Source organism: Nipponia nippon, unplaced genomic scaffold (assembly GCF_047370975.1).
Source record: "Nipponia nippon isolate SJK-2023a ecotype South Korea unplaced genomic scaffold, ASM4737097v1 scaffold_3, whole genome shotgun sequence".
Taxonomy (NCBI): Eukaryota; Metazoa; Chordata; class Aves; order Pelecaniformes; family Threskiornithidae; genus Nipponia; species Nipponia nippon.
In genome coordinates, this window is record NW_028262347.1 from 39669508 (window position 1) to 39690531 (window position 21024).

The window sequence follows — 21024 nt, forward strand, 5'->3', positions numbered from 1 at the left end:
TATTTAAGGGCTTCTATAGTCACTTTCCTGCTCATGCACAGTATTCTTATAGACGAGTTGGTGTATCCAAAGATTATTCTGTAACTGAATTTCATTATCAGTAGGTTTTATACGCTGTACAATTCTCACTTTTATATTTAAGTAGTTCTCTCTTTTTATTAGCTTTAATCCTCCAGATGTTTTTGTGCTCTTCCACTCCTAACCAGTGATTTTTAATTTTTTTTTTTTATTTTTAAGAACAATGAGGAACACTGCAGACTGTCATATAAGTTTCCTTGCTGTTATAGTAATCAGTGATAAGCTCCTACTTATGAGGAGCTTGATTTCCGCCCCCCCCCATCTTGGTATGATGTAGTAGAAATAAAGATAATTCAGAAAATAAAACAAGGGGGAATAGGGAATGTTTTCAGGTTTTATTCATTGAAATTTAAAATTAGCTCTTCTACAGGAAAAAAAGGTATTGTAAAATTATACAGACTTATAGAACAGAAGATACTTACCTTCTTGTGACAAAGGAAAGAGACATTTAATGAAATCAAATTTCAGTAATTTCAGTAAAATTCAGTAATTTTAGAATTACTGTAAGAGAGAAGTGTTTCATGAAATGCAGCGTTTTCTCTGGAAGTTGTCCTAGGGTTTCACTGCTGAAAAAGCCTAGCAAGATTCAGAGAAGAACTGGATATAAAATTTTTTACATCACCACAGCAGCGGTACTCCCTTCCTCCTACCCTTCACCGCTCACTACTGCACTGTGACTTGTGCAACCATGATAGGCAAAGAGAAAAATGATCAGGCAGAAAAGCGGATAGTCTTCGTCTGGATTGGTTTTCTGAGGTGGTACACAAGAGGGGGAACGGTGTCAGAGTGGTGCTGCCTCTGGACGGAGGATAGGACAATTTCCATTTCCTGCCTTTGATATAAAATAATCAAGGAACTAGAGCGTTATTCAGTGGAAGGATTTTTTGTGTCCTGTTTTGGTGAAGGAAAGGCTGCTGTTCAAGATGGTTATTAGTCTGCTTTGGTGCCTGGAAATCTGATTCTAAATTACAGTTGCTCTCTTCGGATTCTGATAGTTCTCCATCTCTTGATAATTTTTGCTCTCTTCTTTTTAATGTGTAGCTTCTTCCAGTTTGTGACACCTGGGAAGATACTGTTTGGGCATATTTCAGGGTCATGGTGGACACTCTTGTTGAGCAGGAAATACGAACCTCAGTAATAACTGCAGAGGAGATGGAAGAGCTCCCTAGAGATTATTTAGAAACAAAGTAAGTTTTAACTAAAATTATGCTCCTACACTCAACAAAGGATCCTGTATGATCTGTTTGGAATATTCAAGGTAACGTTTTTTGCCTTTTCTCTCCTAATTTGAAGCTGGACTTCAGAAAAAGTTTTTGAAGAACTTCAGGCAACAGACAAAAAGGTACATATTAATTACAGTGTTTCTCCTCACTGTTTACCATTTTTAACTATGCACTAGGTTCTACTTTTGCTACACTATTTAATGAAATGCTCAAATATGCACAGTGACTGATTTATTATAGGTTTTCTACCTCTGTAATGTGTAATTTCTTAATTCAAATAGCTTTTTCTATATGGTGCCACCTTTTAATGATGAAAAAGATACAGGTTTTGTCTTGCCTTGTATCTGCCAAACTAGCTGGGTGTGCTAAAGAAATGGCTGACTGTCAAGTGTTGTCAGACATAAAGCAGACAGAGTAAATCACCTATTTAACACTTTGATAAAATGTGCAAAGATTGATTACATGCTGTTTTCTTGGTAAGAGGTTTCAGTTTTCTTTATAGGAGGTTCGTGTGCATGTTTCAAAACAGGCCTTTTAAAAGCATATTTGCTTAAACAGACTGTGTTTCTTTGTTACTGTCAAAACCCAGGATACTTATTTCATTTAAGATGGAATATATAATTTATTTATCTTTATTTTTAATAATCTTTAATTTTGTAAAGATTAAATTGAAACTACACTTACTTTTATTTGATGGAATAGACATACAGCGTTTATCATATTGCTAAGACAAAGACATGCTGAAAGACAGCTTACAGATTGATGCAGCCAGCCACAGATAGACCCAGCTGCCTTTGCTTTTCTAGTGCAAGCCTCCCCATACAGCAACTTTACAGGTGCATTTAAACTGTATTTCATGCATTAATTCCTCTACCAAAAAAAAAATCTCTTACTCCTCAAGTAAGTTTCACATGCCTTTTCTTTAAGGATTTATACACGTTGTTGCTTCTTCTGTGACTTTGTAGAATCTATTCTCTGCAACGTCGTTATTTATTCTCTTCAGAGCAAAAAGCCCTTAGTCTTGGATCTCTTCCATGAAAGTATTAACTCCACAGATCTATATTCTGGTTCTTTCTTTCAGTTTGTCAATATTCTTGTAACTTGACATTGAGAGACCAAGTGCCTTTTCTCCTGCTCTTTATGCAGAATACCCTTTGAAATAGGAGAGCTTTTTTCCCTAAGGAACCTTTGCTTTATTTATAAGTTTGCTTTCTTTATACATTACGCTATAAGATTTTATTCAAAGTTTGAACTTTCTTTTTCTCTCCCCAGAGGGTTATAGAGGAGAATCAAGAACACTATCACGTGATTCAGAAATTCATTATACTGGGAGATGTGGACGGTGAGCTTTTCTCTAAGTGATTTTTAAATGTCAACTACTACATTATTTCTAGTGACCTTTCCAGAAACTTATATGTGAATGGATTTTAGAAGCACACAGTAGGCAAACTCCCCCTAAAAGCTAAGCTGCTGCTTTAATCAAGAACTGTAGGGACTTTCTGCAGTTTGACATACAAGGTAGTTTTCAAAGAAGTCATGAAATCATGTAAATGTGTCAGAATATATGTGAGACTATTGCTATAACTTTTCCCAAGAAATGACAAAATACATACAGCAGGTATTTAAGCCAGACAGCTAAATCTTTCCAAAACTGTTGCTGTTCTGTTTTGTTGGGCTTTTGAGGCTAAATTACATTTGTTGAATAAATGCATAATTTTGAAATATTTCTTAGGTGTTTTTTCCCTGTGGTATGGCTAATATCGACATTTCCTTGGTGGCTATAGGTTTGATGGAAGAATTCAGCAGATGGCTTTCCAAAGACAGAAGTGTGCTCCCAGGACACCTCCTTCGTTTCATGACGCATCTTATTCTGTTTTTCCGCACTTTGGGTCTGCAGACTAAGGTAAGCTCACTTCTGTTTGATCTGTTGTCATAGCAATAGCTAGTCTTTGACGTAGAAATGTGTAAATATATAAACTATGTAGAATGATGGTAAATTACTACCAGGCTGATGAGGAGCTGCATGCTTAAATAGTGTATTTGTTGATCTTAGATCCTAAATGCAACAGTCAAAATTAGAAAAGAGCATCCTCCTCCCCTCCAGTTCAGCTTGAAAATTATTTTTTGAGGATGATGGATTCTACTCGTAGGCCCTTTACTAAGAAGGACCTGACTCAAACTTTAATATTAGGTTTATTCATAGCAGCCAAGATGCTTTGAATATAACCTGATCTTATACACAGTCCTTGGAATTGTACCTGTTCCTGTAAGCTCATAAATGTTTTTGCTTGAGGTAATTGGTACTAGCTGAAACTTTCATATTTTCTCAAAATAGTTATACTAAGTATAGCCTACTAGCTACCTAGCCTATTTATGCTAAATACACAGATGGGTCACATAGCTGCAATTACTCTTTTCTGAGGCAATCACAAGTAATTAGCAGCTCTCCTTTTCTACTATGTTAAAATTTAGAAGCGCTTATGTATCAATTAAGTTTCTGAATGTAACCTATTTTGGCAAAAGGCAAATGTGTGTTTTCATTAGATGATTTAAATACAGCTCTGAGTTGTTATGTTTTTTCATGCCGCTAATCATTGCTTCATTCCCTTGTTGAAATTTATTTTTAAGTCAGTTAACATTTGGCTAATTAAGAGGAACTTGTATGTGTGTGTACACATACACATTTTGTTAGCCAGACTCAAAAGTTGATAGAATAGGTCTTTAAGCTAAAGTATGATAGAACTAGTCATTAGCATATGTTTAACAGAGAGGATAAAAAAGGTGCAATTTACTACATAAATTCCATTGTGGGATTGTGAGTAACTGTTGATTACTGCCTCTACAATTCTGGAGTAGGCAAATTTACTGGAAGATTACTCAATCAACCCTCAGTAGACCTTGAAGGGAAGAGGCAGTTGTGCAAGCTTTTGATGTTTGAGTACAATTCATATAGGTATATGCTTAGATGAGGATCTCTAATTTCATTTACACATACAAAACTAAAATGATAGTTCCTCACACTAACAAACACTTGAGTCTTAGCTGAAGCAGTCTCAGGTACTCAGACTATACTTCTGGTTTTTTAGTATAGGCTATTAAGCCTATTTTTAGTATAGGCTATTAAGGATGAGCCAGGTGATATTTATACCCTGTACATAGGAACATTAGAATTTTCTATAATACAACAGTGCATGTAGCACACTGCAATAGTCACCTGTTTGCCTGACATTTTATTTATTAATTTAAAAATGGTAAAATGTAAATATTTGAAAAACAATTTTAAAAGTAACCTGCCAGTTAGACCAAAAACTATGTTATCCAGTTGCTGAAAAAGAAAATCCTTGGAACATTAAATCTTTGAATCAGAAGACATATTTTTAATCAGTCTCTGAGACAAACAGTTCTTCCAGCTGAGCCTGTTTGAATGTGTAGATTACTGAAGCAGGGGTAAGCAAATAACCTTCCTTGTGTCAGTGTAATAGTGGTAGCCTGTAAAGGATCTTTCTTTCTTTTTCTTCCCCCCCCCCCCCCCCAACATTATCTGATTTAAAATTGAATTTGTATTTGTTTGCAATAAGGAGGAAGTTTCTGTTGAAGTCCTGAAGACCTACATTCAGGTAAGCTTTCAAAAATATAGTTTGCTTTCTCTGATGTAATTTAGATGTAAAGGAGGAGGAAAAGCAGACTTAAGGTTACAGGATGGAAAGAGCTATGACACAGTTAATGCTCTCTTCTCAAGAGATACCTGGAAGCTTGCCTAATATGCAGAGTTTCTGTCGGCGGTGCTTAAATAAGAGACAGTTTTATTGATCCTTGTTTGGAAGCTGGAAAATGGAATCTTCCTATATCAGAACAAAATAATCAGAAATTTTTTACACTTCTATGTTTTTACATAAATGTAAACACACTTATATCTTTACACAGAGGAATACAGTATGTTTTTTCTAAATATTTGCTTCTTATTCTGCAGCGGATGATATCTGAGAAGCACACAGATTTAATAGCATTTTATGTTAGCCACTTGCCCCCAGAGCTAGCTGTTGCTCAGTATGCTTTATTTCTCGAAGATGTTACTGAAAGTGATCAACGCCACCACTGCCTTGAATTAGCAAAAGATGCAGGTGAGATATGCTGATATTCGAATTATCGTTTTGTATGCTGGGCTGTTTTGTCTTTCAGTAGTTTTTAATGCAAGACCTATCTATGAAGATGGTATTGTTTCCTTCCTGTGTCTCTTCATTTTTCAATTAAATAAAATTAATTTGCTGATCACTTCTTCCAGTAGGTATATTGTGGTTTTTAACTCCCCTGGAATTGCAATTCTTTTTCTGAATTAAACTAAATATCACTTCTGCTTCTGGATTATGTCCAAACACAGCAGGAAGTAAATGCCAGCTGCCTGTCTCAAATATATGCTCTGAAGCTTGACGTGATTGTATTTATTTCAGAAAACTAATTATAAAAATACATACCTGTTTGTGGATTTAGGAAGGTTATGAGTATCTTAAGTTTTTTGTCCTATTTCTAGTGCTCTTTCTTAGCCATGGTGGGTTGCTTGCATTAATTGTAAGCTTCCTTCCAGGCCTATACATCAAACTAAACAGGACTACAGTGAAGCAGCACACTGTCTATTGTTTGACAATGCCTCTGTGCCACTCAAAATTCACAAAGAAATAGATTTACTGCAGAATTCAGTGTCTAATTTTTTTCTTCAATCATTTTTTAGTCATTTTCTTTTAAAGACTTGGCTAAGGCTTCAAAAATAAAACGTCCTGCTTCAGCATCTGTAAAAGAACTACTCTGAGCTTTTCTTGGTACATTCCTGTCAAATCGTAGTCTTTCCGTCAGAATTGTAGGAATCGGTGGTCTTAGCAAATATATCTCTATGCTGGTCCCCAGCACAGACTGAAAAAATTGTTAGTTGTCTTATTCTTTTTCCCATGTTTGATGTTCTCTGTTATCTCAAATATCATTCTTCTGAAATATTGGCAATAAATTACGTATCTCAAAAGCTTATAATCTAGTCTGACAGTGTGAGTGTGAACAGACTGATAAGAATTACTAGTCATGAGGAATAAGATCAAAAACTGGAGTCTGAAATTAATTTTGTGGCAAGTTTGAATTAATGATCACTGTTACGTGGTTCTCTCTTAACCTAGGTCTGGATGTTGCAACAATAACAAAAACTGTTGTTGAAAACATCCGCAAGAAGGATGCTGGTGAATTCAGTCACCATGACCATATGTTAGATACAGGCACAACGGAGGTGAGTATACTTCGTAGGGCAGATATCCCAGTTTGCAATCAACCACAGAGTCTTTTACTGTATATCTCTTGCAACAGTGGTGGAAATTGCCTTGAAAAAGCCTGTGAGGGAAATGCACTTTCCATGTGATCAAGTGAGGAGTTGAATTGCACAAATTCGTAACTCCTGTTTCTACATCTCCTTGATCTTCCGGGCTGTGGTGTATGTTGCTCAGCAGCATGTCTGTATGCAAGCAGTAAGTGAAGATAAAGCCTGTGAAATGACTATAACAAAATACGTTGTAGCTGAGAGTAGGATATTATTGTAGCTTCTAAGAATTATGAGGATTAATACTTTGGATCTCAGATGTACCTCATTACATGCTCAGGTGACATATTCTAGCTATGACAGACATTGCCTTTACTGACAGTTTCCTTGTCAGCACTACTGAGTGTCAGTTGGATCCAACTCGGTTCTTCAGTGACAGTGAGGTACTCTTAATAGCTTGCTTTCAAAGTACACCTGTTTAGAAAGCAACTGATAGTTTGCAAACTTGTGGCAATTCTTTTGCTGTTCCATACAAAGTTTCAACTCTCTAAGCCAAATAGGTAGTTTATCTAAGCAAGAGTTGGAAAACCGTAGTTGCAGGCTGATGGCACCCCTGAAGATTGTAGCAAGGGCTCCATAAACCATGTTTGTACGGTGCATTCATATTAAAGTTTAAGGAAGATGCATGGTAATCCGTAAAAATTTTTGAGAGCTGATGGTCACCCATTGGCCTGAATATCTTGGAAATACTTAGGCATGGATTTTTGAATGGTTCTAGATTGCAGAGATTGTTTTCTAAGCTTTTGATACTAAAGTTGTGAATAAAGCAATCCTTGTTAGTATGTCCTAATGCTATCCAAAGATCTCTAGAAACTTGTATATTTAATTGACCAGATTTAATATATCTAACATCAGCTGTATGCTTGAAATGTTAGTGAATCTATATGTTGTTTTTTACAGGCGGATCGGCTGAAAATAGATGTAATTGACTGGCTCGTATTTGATCCTGCACAGAGGGCAGAAGCACTTAAGCAAAGCAATGCAATCATGAGGAAGTTCTTGGGTACTAAACTTCACAAACATTGTAGACTTCTTAAATGCCGTTTTTGTTCTCATTGGCTCTTGGCACTACATTTGATATAACTTTTAATCTAGTCTACTAAAAAGCATGGTTTTGTCAGTTTATAAAAATAAAATATGGAAGTTGCAAAGCTGTTGATACTCAGTTCACATTCTCATAGCATCCAAGAAACATGAAGCTGCAAAAGATGTGTTTTTGAAGATTCCCCAAGACTCTATAGCAGAAATATATAACCAATGGGAAGAACAGGGAATGGACACTCCACTTCCAGCTGAAGATGACAATGCTATAAGGGAACATTTATGCATTCGGGCGTATTTGGTGAGTTTCAAATATGCTGTATTCCAAGTTATTACTTAGAAATAATGGTGGCTTTGCCTTGGTGGTGAAACTTTAAGTTTTGTCCATTTGATTTAACTACTGATTCCTGGATGCACTGTAGCTAAGAGTTTACAAAATAGTGAGGTTCTTTTTATACTTAAAAGTAACTTTTGGCTTTTGTGCATTAAATGCACATTCTTGTAATTACATAAATGAGTAAAAAATGTCAAAACCCTCTTTCCAATGCAATCCAGGAAGCCCACGAAACCTTCAATGAATGGTTTAAACACATGAATTCAGCTCCACAGAAGCCTTCTTTGTTACCACAAGCAAGTTTCACTGAAAAAGTAGCCCATGAACATAAAGAAAAGAAGTACGAGGTAGGTAAAAGTTCAAGTTGTGATTTACTGTAAACATTTACGTTCTTGCTTAGGAGGCAGTCTTAGTTTCATGAAACAGCGTAGAAGTCTGCTAATTCATATTGCTTAAGAACTCTACTATAAAATTATTCTATATTTACGTTGAAAAGAGGGAGTATAAGATAGAATAGTAATGCCACTGCACAATAAATTCTCATGCTTTATTCTTACGTGACTCACCTTTACATGTAATATTGTATACTGTAATAGTAAATATTTATTACAGTGTGTTGATTGTCAGTGTTATTAATAAATCTACTCGATTTTGCTATTAACTCTTCCCTGGAGATGGAGGATGAAGGCTGTCTTGTGTTCCTGCATTTGTCACATTTTCTTCTCTAAAAGATGCTGCGGTTCTGTTTGTTTTGCCAAAAGTTCTTTTTGCATGTCTGGCCAGTATGAATACACTGTATTCGGTTTATACAAGTATTTGTTACAGAAGCGTGGCAGAATAAGTTGTTTAAAATTATCTTCCTCTAGTGGCTTTGACTGCTTCTGAACAACCTGTCTGACTCTCTCTGGACAGGGAATTAAGCAAAGATGGAAATAGCTGTTAGCAGCAGGCTTTTAGGTTTTGGCAGTTAGCTGAAGATTCTGGTTTGAATTACAGCTGGGCTGGCTGTTGCATGCTAGGTGAAGAGTCTGTTAAAATAGCCTTGGAAATGATCCTGTTCTGCAGTAGTTTATTTTTTGTTTCTTTGCCAGATGGACTATGGTATTTGGAAAGGCCTCTTGGATGCTCTTACAGCTGATGCAAAAGAGAAAATGTACAATGTGTTGCTGTTTGTTGATGGAGGATGGATGGTTGATGTTAGAGAGGTAAAATGAATTTTTATATCATGGCGTATACCACAAAGCCAGATTGTACCCAGTTGTACCTTTGTCATCTTTAGTTTGATGAGCTTCTGTTTACTCTGTTATAATTCACTCCGGCCTTGCTGTGACCAGTTACAGATTGCTTCCCCTTCGGTTACCACATAAATCGGATCTGGCAGTCCAGCCTAGGCTGGTTAGTCCAGTTTTTTGCCTCTGACGCTGCTAATTATGTGGTCATACAGAGTTGCCTTTTAAAGGTGAATGTTCATAATACTAATATATTATTTTGCTATGGTGAGGATGCCGAGGATGACCCTGAACGAACACACCAGATGATTTTGCTGCGAAAGCTGTGTCTGCCAATGATGTGCTTTTTACTGCATACGGTGTTACACAGTACTGGACAATATCAGGAGTGCTTACGACTGGCTGACATGGTTGCTTCTGAGCGACACAAGCTTTATACGGTGAGTTACTGAGTGCTGCAAACAGCTTAGCTTCCATTTAAAAGCTCTGTGGGTTGACTGTGGATAAAAGCTTCTATATAGAGAGGAAGATGCCATATGTTCCTTAACATCATAAGTTTCTTCATCTCTTCCCATTCACTGCGGTAGTAGAGGGTTTCCTTGTATGCTGACTTAAGGAAGCAAAGAGTTAACTTTGAAACACTGAAGATGATGCCCATGTTTTGACAAGCAGTTCTTCTGAGTAGTGCAGTTACTAATTTTTGGATGGGGGCTATTGAAATAAGTTGAACTGTAGAATTGTAATTTATTTTTTTATTTCCATTACATTTCAGAACATTGTATAAGCAGGTTTTGTTTTGGAGCACTTGGTTTACCTAACCTTCTCTCCCTCCAAAAGCCTGAAAAACAACACAAAAAAACTTTATCACTTAAAAAACCCAAACAAACAAAAAAACTAAACCACAACACCCCCCCAAAAAAAAAAAAAAAAAAAAAAACAAAAAAAAAAAAACAAAAAAAAAAACCCAAGGATTTGAAATCTGAAAAGAAACATCAGGGCTAAGAAAGATACTGTGATGCATTCGCCTGGATTGGCTTAAGGTCTCTGCCAGCAATAACAGGAAGATTAAATTTGGCTGTTTACCGATATCTTTGTAGTAGTTATGAGACAGAGCTATCTTGAGACTACCTTCAGGTTTTGGATACTGCTACTAGCTTCCAGTCCTTTACTAAATTCCATTCTGAAATGTTTGGTGTTCACGCTGTCTTAAATAGAAAGAAAGAAAAAAAAAAAAGGAAAAAAAAAAAAAAGGAAAAAAATTTAGTAACTTAATTAATGACCATTTACTTTGGTATCAGTGCTGTTCATTGCAAATAAATATAACTTCATATGTCTTTTTTTTTTATTCTTAGGTATTTTCAAAAGAAGAACTCCGAAAGCTTCTACAGAAGCTGAGGGAATCTTCTTTGATGCTTCTGGACCAGGATCTTGACCCTTTGGGATATGAAATTCAGTCATAGGATTTCATGTAGATACTTGCAAAAAACTTCTAAACATGGACATTCTGCTTATAAAAAAAAAAAAAAAACAAAAAAACAAACAAAAAAAAAAAAAACCAAAACCATGAGTCAGATAAACTGTTCTCATCTTTGGGAAAAAAACCCTGACCCTCAGATTTTAATTTCAACTTGGAAAATTCTGACCAACTTCACAGAGGATATTTGTTACACAACCTTTTTCATAATGTTGGGGTGTTTTTCTAATAAAAATGCTTCACAAAAATGTCTGTTGATTCTAATCTATAATGTCATTATATAAGTATGGTGATTGTATGAACCTCCTTAATATCTTTGCTGCATGCCAAAGAGCTGCCTGTAGACTGGAAGTACTACTCGGCAGGAGAAGAACGCGCAGGGGTACCGTGGAGAGGAAAGCGAGACTGGAGGAGGATGCAGGTGGAGGGCAGGAGACAAGAAAGCAGATGCAGGGAGCTGGAGCAAAGGAACATCAAAGGAAGAGAGCAAGTGCAGGGCTACCACCAGCCCTTCGGAGGAGAGAAGGGCTTGCTTCGGCGCTTCTACTGTTCTCGTGTACATCGTGTAGTTGCTAAAATGCCGGTGTAACGCTGAACCGGAGGAAAGGCGATCGTACCTCAAAACTCCCAAGTTTGAGATTCTGTAGTTTATTTAGAAACCTTGTTCTGGCCCTGTTGCACACCTGTAAACACGTTTAGCTGCTTTTCCCTTAACTGGAGAGGGTGGAGGACAGAGCTGCAGCGCAGCCGGGCAAGGGCTTCAGCTCCCCCGCCCAGCCGGTGTCTCCTGACGCTTCTGACACAAAGAAGGTCATCTGTGCTATACCTGTGCGTGTTGCAGAAATACCAAGTCCAGTTGTCGAGAGGTACCGGTACCTTGGCGGGAAGCTGTGTTGCGGCCCATCGCTGGGCTGCCGGAGAGCGGGGCGGGAGGTGGGGGGGGGGGGGGCGGACTCGGGGGGGCCGGGGAGAGCTCCTGCACGTTTGCGTGGGCCTCCCGCTTCCGTGAGGGGGCCCGGCGAAGCGCGGCTCCCGGCCCCCGCTGGGGCGGCCGCGGCTCCCGGCCGTGCCCGCCGGCTGCCGAGGGCGCGCAGGGCCGCCAGCAGCCGCAGCTCCGCCCGCGGGGCTGCGCTGGGGCGGGCGGGGCCACCGGAAGGCGCGGGCCCACGTGTCCCGGCGGAGGCGGGGGCAGGCGGCGGCGGCGGCGGCCCGGCCGGTTCGCTGGCGGCCGGCGGGCTGCCTCAGCCGCTGACTGCCCGGCCCCGCGGGACGCCATGGGCTGGATGCCGGCGCAGGGTCGGCTGGCGGCGGGGCTGCTGGTGAACCTGGCCGCCTCCATCTGCATCGTCTTCCTGAACAAGTGGCTGTACGTGCGGCTGGGCTTCCCCAACCTCAGCCTCACCCTGGTGCACTTCGCCATCACCTGGCTCGGCCTCTACCTGTGCCAGGCGCTCGGCGCCTTCTCCCCCAAGAGCCTGCAGCCCTCCCAGGTGCTGCCCTTGGCCCTCAGCTTCTGCGGCTTCGTCGTCTTCACCAACCTCTCCCTGCAGAGCAACACCATCGGTACCTACCAGCTGGCTAAAGCCATGACCACGCCGGTCATCGTGGTCATCCAGAGCCTGGCTTACGGCAAGACCTTCCCTCTCCGTATCAAGCTTACCCTGGTGAGGCGGCGGCGGGGATGAGGGGAGCGGGAAGGGGCTGCCCCCGGGCGTCGCCTCAGGCCGGGCGGGCGGAGGGAAGGGGGGGGCGCGGGGGGTCCCCCGCGCCCCCCCCTTCCCTCCGCCCGCCCGGCCTAAACCCCCTCTCTCCTCCTCCACAGGTCCCCATCACGCTGGGCGTTTTCCTCAACTCCTACTACGACGTGAAGTTCAACGTCCTGGGGATGGCGTTCGCCACCTTGGGCGTCCTGGTGACCTCCCTCTACCAAGTGGTGGGTAATGGCGGGGAGGGGAAGGGAGGGCGGGAGCGTCGTGGTGGTTGGGTTTCAGCCTGCTGTCCGGCGGTTCGATCGCCTCTGAACAGCACCCTGCCTTCCAGGAAACCCTCCATACTCCCTTATTTATTTAAAAAAAAAAAAAAAAAAAAACAAAACACAAAAACTAAACCAAACCCAAATTGTGATAATCCACCACAACCCCTGGTAAATTGTTTAAGGAATTGATCGTCCTTGCTGCTAAAAATTGGGATGTCAGCTTTAACGTGGTCGTGAGCGTATTTTCAAGGGATAAAGATCGCTTCATGGGTAAAACTCCGTTTTCTAGAGAGCACGGATTTTCTCCTTGCAGAAGCAAGTGCCTTGCATCTGGGCATTTCCCTGTAAAGGACATTTTCCAGTCCTTCAGTTAATCCCATGGTTTATCCTTGAGCTATTTACATTTTTATCAGCATCCTTCTTCAATTTCAACTATGCACAGTCTGGGCTGTTTCTGTCAAGGGTGCACTAATGCCAAATATAGGCACAATATAACCTTTCTGGCTGATTATGGTTGAAAAAATAGACGCATCCAAGGACTGCCTTAGCCCTTTCCACTGTAACATTGTACTAACAGCTCAGGATCAGCTTGTTATTGGCCATGATTGTAAAAGCCACCCTAATAAGGGTCCCCTGTTACGTTGACAGGATAGTCATCGTCAATTTAAGGGTGAATCTCTTTGTAACAGAGGTACTGTGCCTCCAAAAGAAGTGAGGCTCTTTGACCTGTAGCGTGCAAGATGATAAATAATGGTCTCTTCCCATTTTGGGGCAGGAGGAGGAGGAGGGAGATGCTGCATAGCAACCTTAGGTGATAGTGTGTGTACTGGAGAAATGATAGTACCTGAGTGAAATTACCCTGTAGTTTTTTAAAAAACAAAACAAAACAAAAAAACAAGCACTTAGCAAGTTTATATTGTATACGCTGGAATCCATGTTACCCGTGAATGTGATTTATGAAGTATTAATGTAAACATCGCTCTTCAGTATAACATAAAGCTGCATCCTTTTGCCTATAGCATCTATCTTTGTATCCATAGATAACTAATGTTGTCTCTTAAAGCATGCTACAGTTGTAGTCAATATTGAAATGAAATCCAGTAAATTTGGAATAAGCTGGCAAAAAAAAAAAAGCCAAACGTTTACTGGTTTTGTTAGCTTCTGTGTGAAGGAACACGAGAAGGAGCAAAAGCAGATCTCTGCTTAGCCAAAGGTGCTCAGCTCCATCACAGACAGGATCTGGAATTTGTCTCGAGAATAAAAGGCAGCTGGCATTTTCTTCCCAGGTCTCCTATTTTTTTGTTCTTCCTCAAGTATAATACCTTACCCCTAGGCTACGGGAAAAGGAAAGTTTAGGCACATAAGGGGGTTTTCACTGTCCCTGCATACGCTTTCTTCCTCATGTGACTGCGCTCTACAGCTTGCGTGCTCACAAGAGACAAACGTGTAGGCCTCTAGCTAGGCAAAGGTGGAAGACGATGCTCAGCAGTCCGTTTATGTAGTATTGTCCTCATGAGACTCCCTCTGTGTTAGGACCCATTTTACTTTTGCTCAAGTTTCCCATTTATGTGGTTTTTTTTTCCTCATGTTTAACAGCATTCTCTTTTGGTTTTAGTGGGTAGGAGCTAAGCAGCATGAGTTGCAGGTAAACTCTATGCAGTTGCTGTACTATCAGGCACCAATGTCCTCGGCTATGTTGTTGTTCATCATACCCTTCTTTGAGCCAGTCTTTGGAGAAGGGGGAATATTTGGGCCCTGGACGCTTTCTGCTGTGGTAAGGCTTTTACTGACTTTATTTAAATAAATAATCATCCTTGATGTAGTTAAATTTGATACTAAGATCTGTTTCTTTGTGAAACAGATTTTTGACCAGTCGTTGGCTATGATGAGATGAGAGGGGCATGTGCAAGAGAAAAAAAAAAAAAAACAAAAAACCAACTTCTTGTATGTGCCCCACTTCCTCCCAGAGGAGTCTGTCTGTCAATTGATTTACCTCCTTATTCTTGTTTCTGTTTAGAGGGGCATCTGAACAACAGGAAAATCTGACAAAATCCAGAAGCTTCCCCTAGTGTATTAAATTAAAAATATGTAAGTGCCCTAGTTCCAGCTCTTACTGTCCACTCAGAAAAGAGATAAGCTTGCTCACTTGTGACACTCTCAGCTCCTCTTCTGTGGAAGGATGCCAGCATTGGTTGTTCTCTGGAATTGCTAGTTTATTTTCACCAAGAAGGCTGTAATTTCTCTCTTTGTCCTTCTCTTCAAAAAAGAGCCAGTGGCGTATTCTTACCACTGCTGATCGTGCCACTGAGTGATGGGTCATTTCTTGTAGTGCTGCCGTTTATGAATGGAATAGCAAGTATTCACAATAATAAAATCGGATATTTTTCCAAAATGTTTTTTTTCGTATGTGTGACCATAAACAAGACTTTGTCTCAAAGGTAAAGAATACAACTTGTATGTGTATGAGTAGCCAGATTTTCCAAATCACTCTTAAATGTTCACTGACAGTAAAGGAGAAAAGGCTTGTCGTTGTATCAGTATATATTTATGGACATCATACCCTGAGCTACTTATACACATCACCAGTGTCTGTACTGATTTGAAGCTGTTTCTGGTTTTGCTCTCCATATGTTTTTCTTGCCTGATACTGTGCATTTGAAAGTAAAGGAAACTGACTAAATAACCTGAAATGTATCTACAAAAGGCCAAAAGCATGTCGGATTACTGACTGTGTCCATTAATCCACAGATAATGGTACTGCTGTCTGGTATAATAGCCTTTATGGTAAACTTGTCCATTTACTGGATCATTGGAAATACGTCACCTGTCACGTATCCTTTGTAACATTAGTTGTTTCTCCTGTTTCCAGATGAATTATGTTAGCATTCATTTGGGCTGATTTACTGTGGGAAAATTGTTTGGTAACCTGCCTGCTTTATCTTAAATGATGAAGCTGGAAAAGCACGTTCATGTTTTAGTGTATTTTGTTTCTTTGTTCAGGGTTTGTATAGATATGGCAGTTAACTTACTGACGTGACCTTCATACCTACAAAAAAATATTTACCCACACTTTGGCTACCTTGAGGAAGTGTTGGCGTGTCAGTTAGTTTGTAGTGTACGATGGGTGAAAAGGCTTCACGTGGAGGCTAATTCTCATAGCCGCAGAGATGCGGGAAAGCTGCATGAGTTGAAGTCAATGTGACACAGCGTTGCATGCTTTGGATGTAATTAATGAAGTTCCCAAGTGTTTCTTTTTACAAAAAATAATACTGGTATTTGCTATTATCCTTAACAGATGTCTAGGTATAACATGTTTGGACATTTCAAGTTCTGCATCACCCTCCTGGGAGGGTGCCTCTTATTTAAGGATCCACTGTCTGTTAATCAAGGCCTTGGGATTCTGTGCACATTGTTGGGCATTTTAGCTTACACCCACTTCAAGCTTAGCGAGCAGGAAAGCAGTAAGAGTAAATTGGTTCAGCGTCCATAAAGCAAGGGTTTCTGGAGATTAATAATATTGTGAAGGAAAACAAGTATTTAAATATGCATTGATTGTAGAATGCACAAAATTGCCTCGTTCATTTAGATCTATGGTCTTAGTTTAACAGCCAGGATCGTTATTCTGTAACTAAACCAAACAAACTGAATTATGTAAAATGCTGGGGTTTTTGCCATCTCAGTCCGTCCTATCGTTTTCATTAAATTTAAATGGTAACTTAAAAGAGAAAATGGCACACTTCAAATTGCTGTGGAAATTGTACTGAAGTAATTATATTTTTTGCATACCAAATGAGATCATGATGTCTACAGTTACAATACAGAGAAAGAAAAGGAATCCTGTCTTTGTGATCATGCCAGTATTACTGTTGTGAAGAAACTTGGAGGCATTTTTATGCAGGTGTTCTGGTATGTAGTGATGCTTCCTCCTTTTTGTCTGGTGAAGGACGAAGAGGAAACATACTTTGTTCAGTAGTTTTAAAAATGGATGCCAAGCTCATTCGTATTTCTTCTATGCTTTCTTACGTATGTTTGGCTTCAACGTATTGATAAATTTTGGCTGAAGAAAGTAGATAAAATTACAGGTGGAGAGAGCCTAGAGGAGACATTGGAAAACTTGAAGCCACAGGCCAAGCTATAGAAAACTAGGAAATCAGATCTAAACAGTTCATCTTAAATTTTTTCTTTTGGTCTGTCAGGACATTAATGAAGTCAGTCATGTTTTAGAAAATTCTGTTGCTGCTTTATAATTTTCTCTATGCCAAAACCAAGGCTTTACATGAGATCTTGTAAATACTCGTCACCCGAATAAAATCTCTGATTTTGTGGTAATAACCAAATATTTTGCAGCCCTTGCACGCAGACACCCATACTAAAAATATTTTTGGAGAAATCTTCGGAAAGGTCACCATCTGTAATGGATGTGAAGGCTGCCGGTTCTCTCTCCTGCCTTCAACCCCACCTCCCTCGCTCCCACACCTCTCCCCAAGAGTTACGCTCGGTGGGATCTGCAGGTTTGTCTGCTGTTGTTTCGTGGGGAGGCCCGGGGGCTGTCTGGGCAGTGCTGGGTAGGCAGCGTTTCCTCAACAGACAGTCCCCGGAAATGTATCGGGGTGACTGAAGAGCGTGAGGTGGGACCTGCTTCTGCTCTAATTTGGGAACGCTTTGAAAATTATTTTATGCCAGTACCAAGCACTGATTTTGACAACGTGGAAGGAAGAAGTTGGGTGCTGTTCTATTTAAAAAAAGAAAGAAAAAAATAACTGCTTTCAGTAAATCTGGTGAGAACATATGTTCGCTAGATTGCAGGTTTAGAATTTATTTGCAGTGTCTTAATCCTTACATTTTGGGGTTCATTTTATCGTCATCTACCTCTAGCAGATTTAAAGAGGGGAATTACGTGAACAAAACCAGGTATTTAAGTTTTACAACCACCGACAGAAATGATATTTAATTCCTCTGAGCTTTTTACAATATAGGTAACAAGTCCTTGGGTAAGAAACAATGCAGATCTTCTCAAGCTTGTAAATTATTTATTCTGTTACGGAGTTCTTGATTTAAGAAAAAGTTGTATCTCTGTGTAACCTAAGTTTACACCATAATACTCTATATCATTTCAGAGTTAGAAATACCTGAATAATTTTACACCTTTACCAACTGTGTCTTAGACTGGTCCAAGGATAATTTTTTGTATACATTTTTATAAATCTATAATCAGTTTAAAAATACAGCCTGGACTACTGAAAGATGCGTTCAGGCAGTCAGTCTCTGGATGCACATCCTTCAGTACGTACACTGAGAAAGCCATTTGCATTAATTTGTGCTGTGCACAAGTGCTTCTAAAATGTAGATAGACTGCAAAGACTCTTACAGTTAGAGAAGAACAACTGAATTAGAAGCCTGTATGACAACAATATTTGGGATGAGACTGATGTAAATATAAAGTGTTAGAATGAACAAAAGAACCATGTCTGAAAATACAAAAGACTCCTTATGGAGAGGAGCAGATCTGCAAGAGAAAGTTAACAGTATCATTAAAACAATACATTATAAATACAGTTTGTTGCTGCAGTGTATAAGTCGTGGAGGTCACTTAAGTGACGTGATTTTTTTTTCATACGTTCAAGAACTCTCATTTGAGATTTTCCTGTTGTATCTAACAAATAAAGTATCTTGAACTTTGCTGTATGGTTCAAAATATTAAATCCAGGAGGCTTGTGTAATCGTGGGATAAATAGATCTTTGTATGTATTGTTTCTTTGGATACCATGTGTAGGGTGGGAATAAATTTTTAATCACTTGACTGATACCTGTTTATTGCAGGGGAGAGCAGTTGTTTTTGTCTTTGTTCATCCTCTGCTTGAATTGCATGCACTTTGGGGGTCTAGGTGTGTATCAGGCAAAATGGTGCTACTTGGATTTCTGTCTATATAAATATTTCAAGGAGTTGGCATGTTTTGGGGCTGAACTCATGACACGTGAGGGAGGCTGTATCCCTCCCCTCCCCTGGGCAAATAGCGGGGCCCGCCTGTATGTACGCACAGGCTTGCTCACTGACAAACTGCCTGTGGGCTTTCCTTCCCCCCTGTCTCTTTCCCCCAGGTCCTTCCTGACTGCTCCAGTCTCTGCACTTCTCCCATTTCCTTCTCTGTCCTGCACCAAGGTCCCCAGTGCCGAGGTTCCTTGGCCTCACCTTTCCCCTGTGCTAGGACTGTGCGTACTTCCCCCATCCCTTAGCAGAGAAATCCCGGTGCTCTCCCAGTGGTACTGGGGAGGAGGGCAGGAGCAAAACCAAGTTAACTATTACGATGCCTGAGTAGGGTAACTCTGGCACCAGCCAGCTCCTTCCTCCACGGGCAAGTATATGTAGAGTTTCATGTTAGGGGGACTGAATCTTTCTTCAGGAGATTGTAAAACAAGAGAAGGAAGGGGTAAGGGGGACTTTCAGTTTAAATGGTTTTACTGCAAGCACTGTGATAATTTACTTAGCCAAACTTTTAAATCCTGAGGTAAAAGTAGAGTTTAATAAAAATTACTGATACCTACCTGGTGGGAAGTTTGCTTATTCTACCCTTTACTATATCACTTCAGTGTGTTTTCCTGCTAATTATATGTATTTCATTTGGCTTTGGCTTTCCCGAAAGAGAAATCAGAGACTTGGCATCTTTAACAGTATGTAGGCATCACCCTGTATGTGCCATCACAACTGGAGCCATACTGTACCTACCCCGCTGTTTTCTCTCTGCTTTTCATTTTACTTCATGATCTATGTATGACTAAACCGTGGTAACAAGATGGACCTTGGTCCTTTTCTGCCATCAAGCGCTTTGCTGCTTATTTTAGTATTCTTTACCTTAAAAAGCTACCCTTGATGTAGTTCCAGTGGAAAAGCTAGCATAGATACCAGGGTGGCATTTAATGATTAGAGCAGATCCAGAGGATTCTGATGAAAATATGAGTGACTGGTGGTAAGTTATCTTTGCTAGCCTTGTCCCTGAAAACATTTCAGAACAACATACGTGAGGTTTTCTCATTTTCGCCAAAGGAATAGGAAGTATGCCTTCACTTAGAGGAACTCAGTTAAAAGCTTTGCGTTACCTTTAACTTTGGTAACTCAGCATTTGTTTGACGGATTTTTGCATCTGGTTGTGTACGACTTGCTAAGTTCTTGCAGGCTCTGGGGGCACCGTGCCAGAGGAGCTTTCCTGTTGACGGGTGAACAGCTGCTCTCTCAGGCCGGAGGTTGAAGGAGAGCGGTTTGCTGCTGTCGCATGTATGAAAAGGAGGTTTGTTCGCAGGAGGTCTGCCTTCAAGACAGAGCTGCAGTTCAGCAGGAATGTATCCTCTCTCTGTCTCATTTTGTGAAATGAATGCCCAGGGATGGCCTGGGGCTAAAGCAACATTAAACCCTTGTTTGGGCTACCCCTAGTTTTTATTAAACTTTTTAAAAAATATTAGTGGTAGTCAATGCTGGTTAAGTATTAAGGTAAAAATCTTATTTTTATAATGTTTTATATAATAGGGGATTCAGAAGAGTGTTTTATAACATTTTGGAGTACAGCTAATGTCTAATCCATGTCTAGTTTGTCACATTTTCTGCAAAACCTATCAAAAGGTAATGATGGATTTTGTAACTGGCTGTATATATTTATACAGTTGGGCTGCTGAGAGGGGGCTTGCTCTTGAGCAATACTGTGCTACTCAACACGGACATACTGTTAATGTATTTAGCAGTGATTTAGAAACGTCCAGCCTGAAATTCACCAATGTGCTTAGGAAGGGAAAAAGGTGAGAGAGCTTATCTTCTTGTTTTTAGCAACAAACCTCAGGCTTGCAGTTTAAGGGAATTCGGAGAGCACGCCTTGCTCTCCCTCAAATCGCCTTTCATAATAAGATTTTTCTCCCAAGATACCTGTTTTGCTCCCAGTTACATGGTTGGTGTCTTACCTGGATTTTTAAAAGAATAGAGTTTGGACTGCAGACTTGCAGGTGTTTGCTTGTGTTGTGGGTTTTTTCCTCTTAAAACATTCACAACCCAACTTCCCTGTTCAGTGAGAAAACAAAAAAGAAAGGAATGTTGAATAAATGAAAGGTAGACTGGATAGATAGTGAAGATATGTTTTATTTTGCACCAGAATTTCACTCTTCTAAGTGTAAAGATGCAGCTCTTTCTGTTTGTTTCTCTACTGTTACAATCGGGTAGATGCAGACAAGCACCAGCTTTCTGCTCCATACAAATTCACTGTCTTCCTGCTGGTGCGCTCTCTCTGATCGCAGTCTCAGCCTTGCATTTGACAGCTCAGTTGCTGCAAAGATGATT

The 21024-nt window shown here is 40.0% G+C and overlaps 2 protein-coding genes across 4 annotated transcripts in view; both read left to right on the top strand.

Annotated features, from left to right (window-relative positions):
* NUP107 (nucleoporin 107) overlaps positions 1–11204 on the top strand; it is a 32063-nt gene extending 20859 nt beyond the window's left edge. The window contains exons 16-28 of one of the 2 annotated variants that reach the window (XM_087767920.1): positions 1120–1265; positions 1372–1420; positions 2574–2643; positions 3086–3204; positions 4880–4918; positions 5272–5422; positions 6461–6567; positions 7555–7657; positions 7836–7996; positions 8251–8376; positions 9121–9234; positions 9531–9698; positions 10611–11203. In XM_087767920.1, the coding sequence (XP_087624046.1) occupies positions 1120–1265; positions 1372–1420; positions 2574–2643; positions 3086–3204; positions 4880–4918; positions 5272–5422; positions 6461–6567; positions 7555–7657; positions 7836–7996; positions 8251–8376; positions 9121–9234; positions 9531–9698; positions 10611–10718 (1461 nt within the window). In that variant the 3' untranslated portion in view covers positions 10719–11203. Of the gene's footprint in view, positions 1–1119; positions 1266–1371; positions 1421–2573; positions 2644–3085; positions 3205–4879; positions 4919–5271; positions 5423–6460; positions 6568–7554; positions 7658–7835; positions 7997–8250; positions 8377–9120; positions 9235–9530; positions 9699–10610 lie in introns of both variants that reach the window. The other variant, XM_087767921.1, reaches the window with a different exon arrangement.
* Positions 11205–11900: 696 nt separating this feature from the next.
* On the top strand, positions 11901–18507 carry SLC35E3 (solute carrier family 35 member E3). Of its 2 annotated transcripts, none has more exons than XM_087767928.1 (5): positions 11901–12396; positions 12555–12665; positions 14323–14481; positions 15456–15538; positions 16011–18507. In XM_087767928.1, the coding sequence occupies exons 1-5, from the start codon at positions 12007–12009 to the stop codon at positions 16195–16197; spliced, it is 930 nt and encodes a 309-aa protein (XP_087624054.1). In that variant the 5' UTR covers positions 11901–12006; the 3' UTR covers positions 16198–18507. The 2 variants fall into 2 exon arrangements, with proteins under 2 accessions (XP_087624054.1, XP_087624055.1); XM_087767929.1 differs by having other exon boundaries at positions 12603–12665.
* Positions 18508–21024: the final 2517 nt, after the last annotated feature.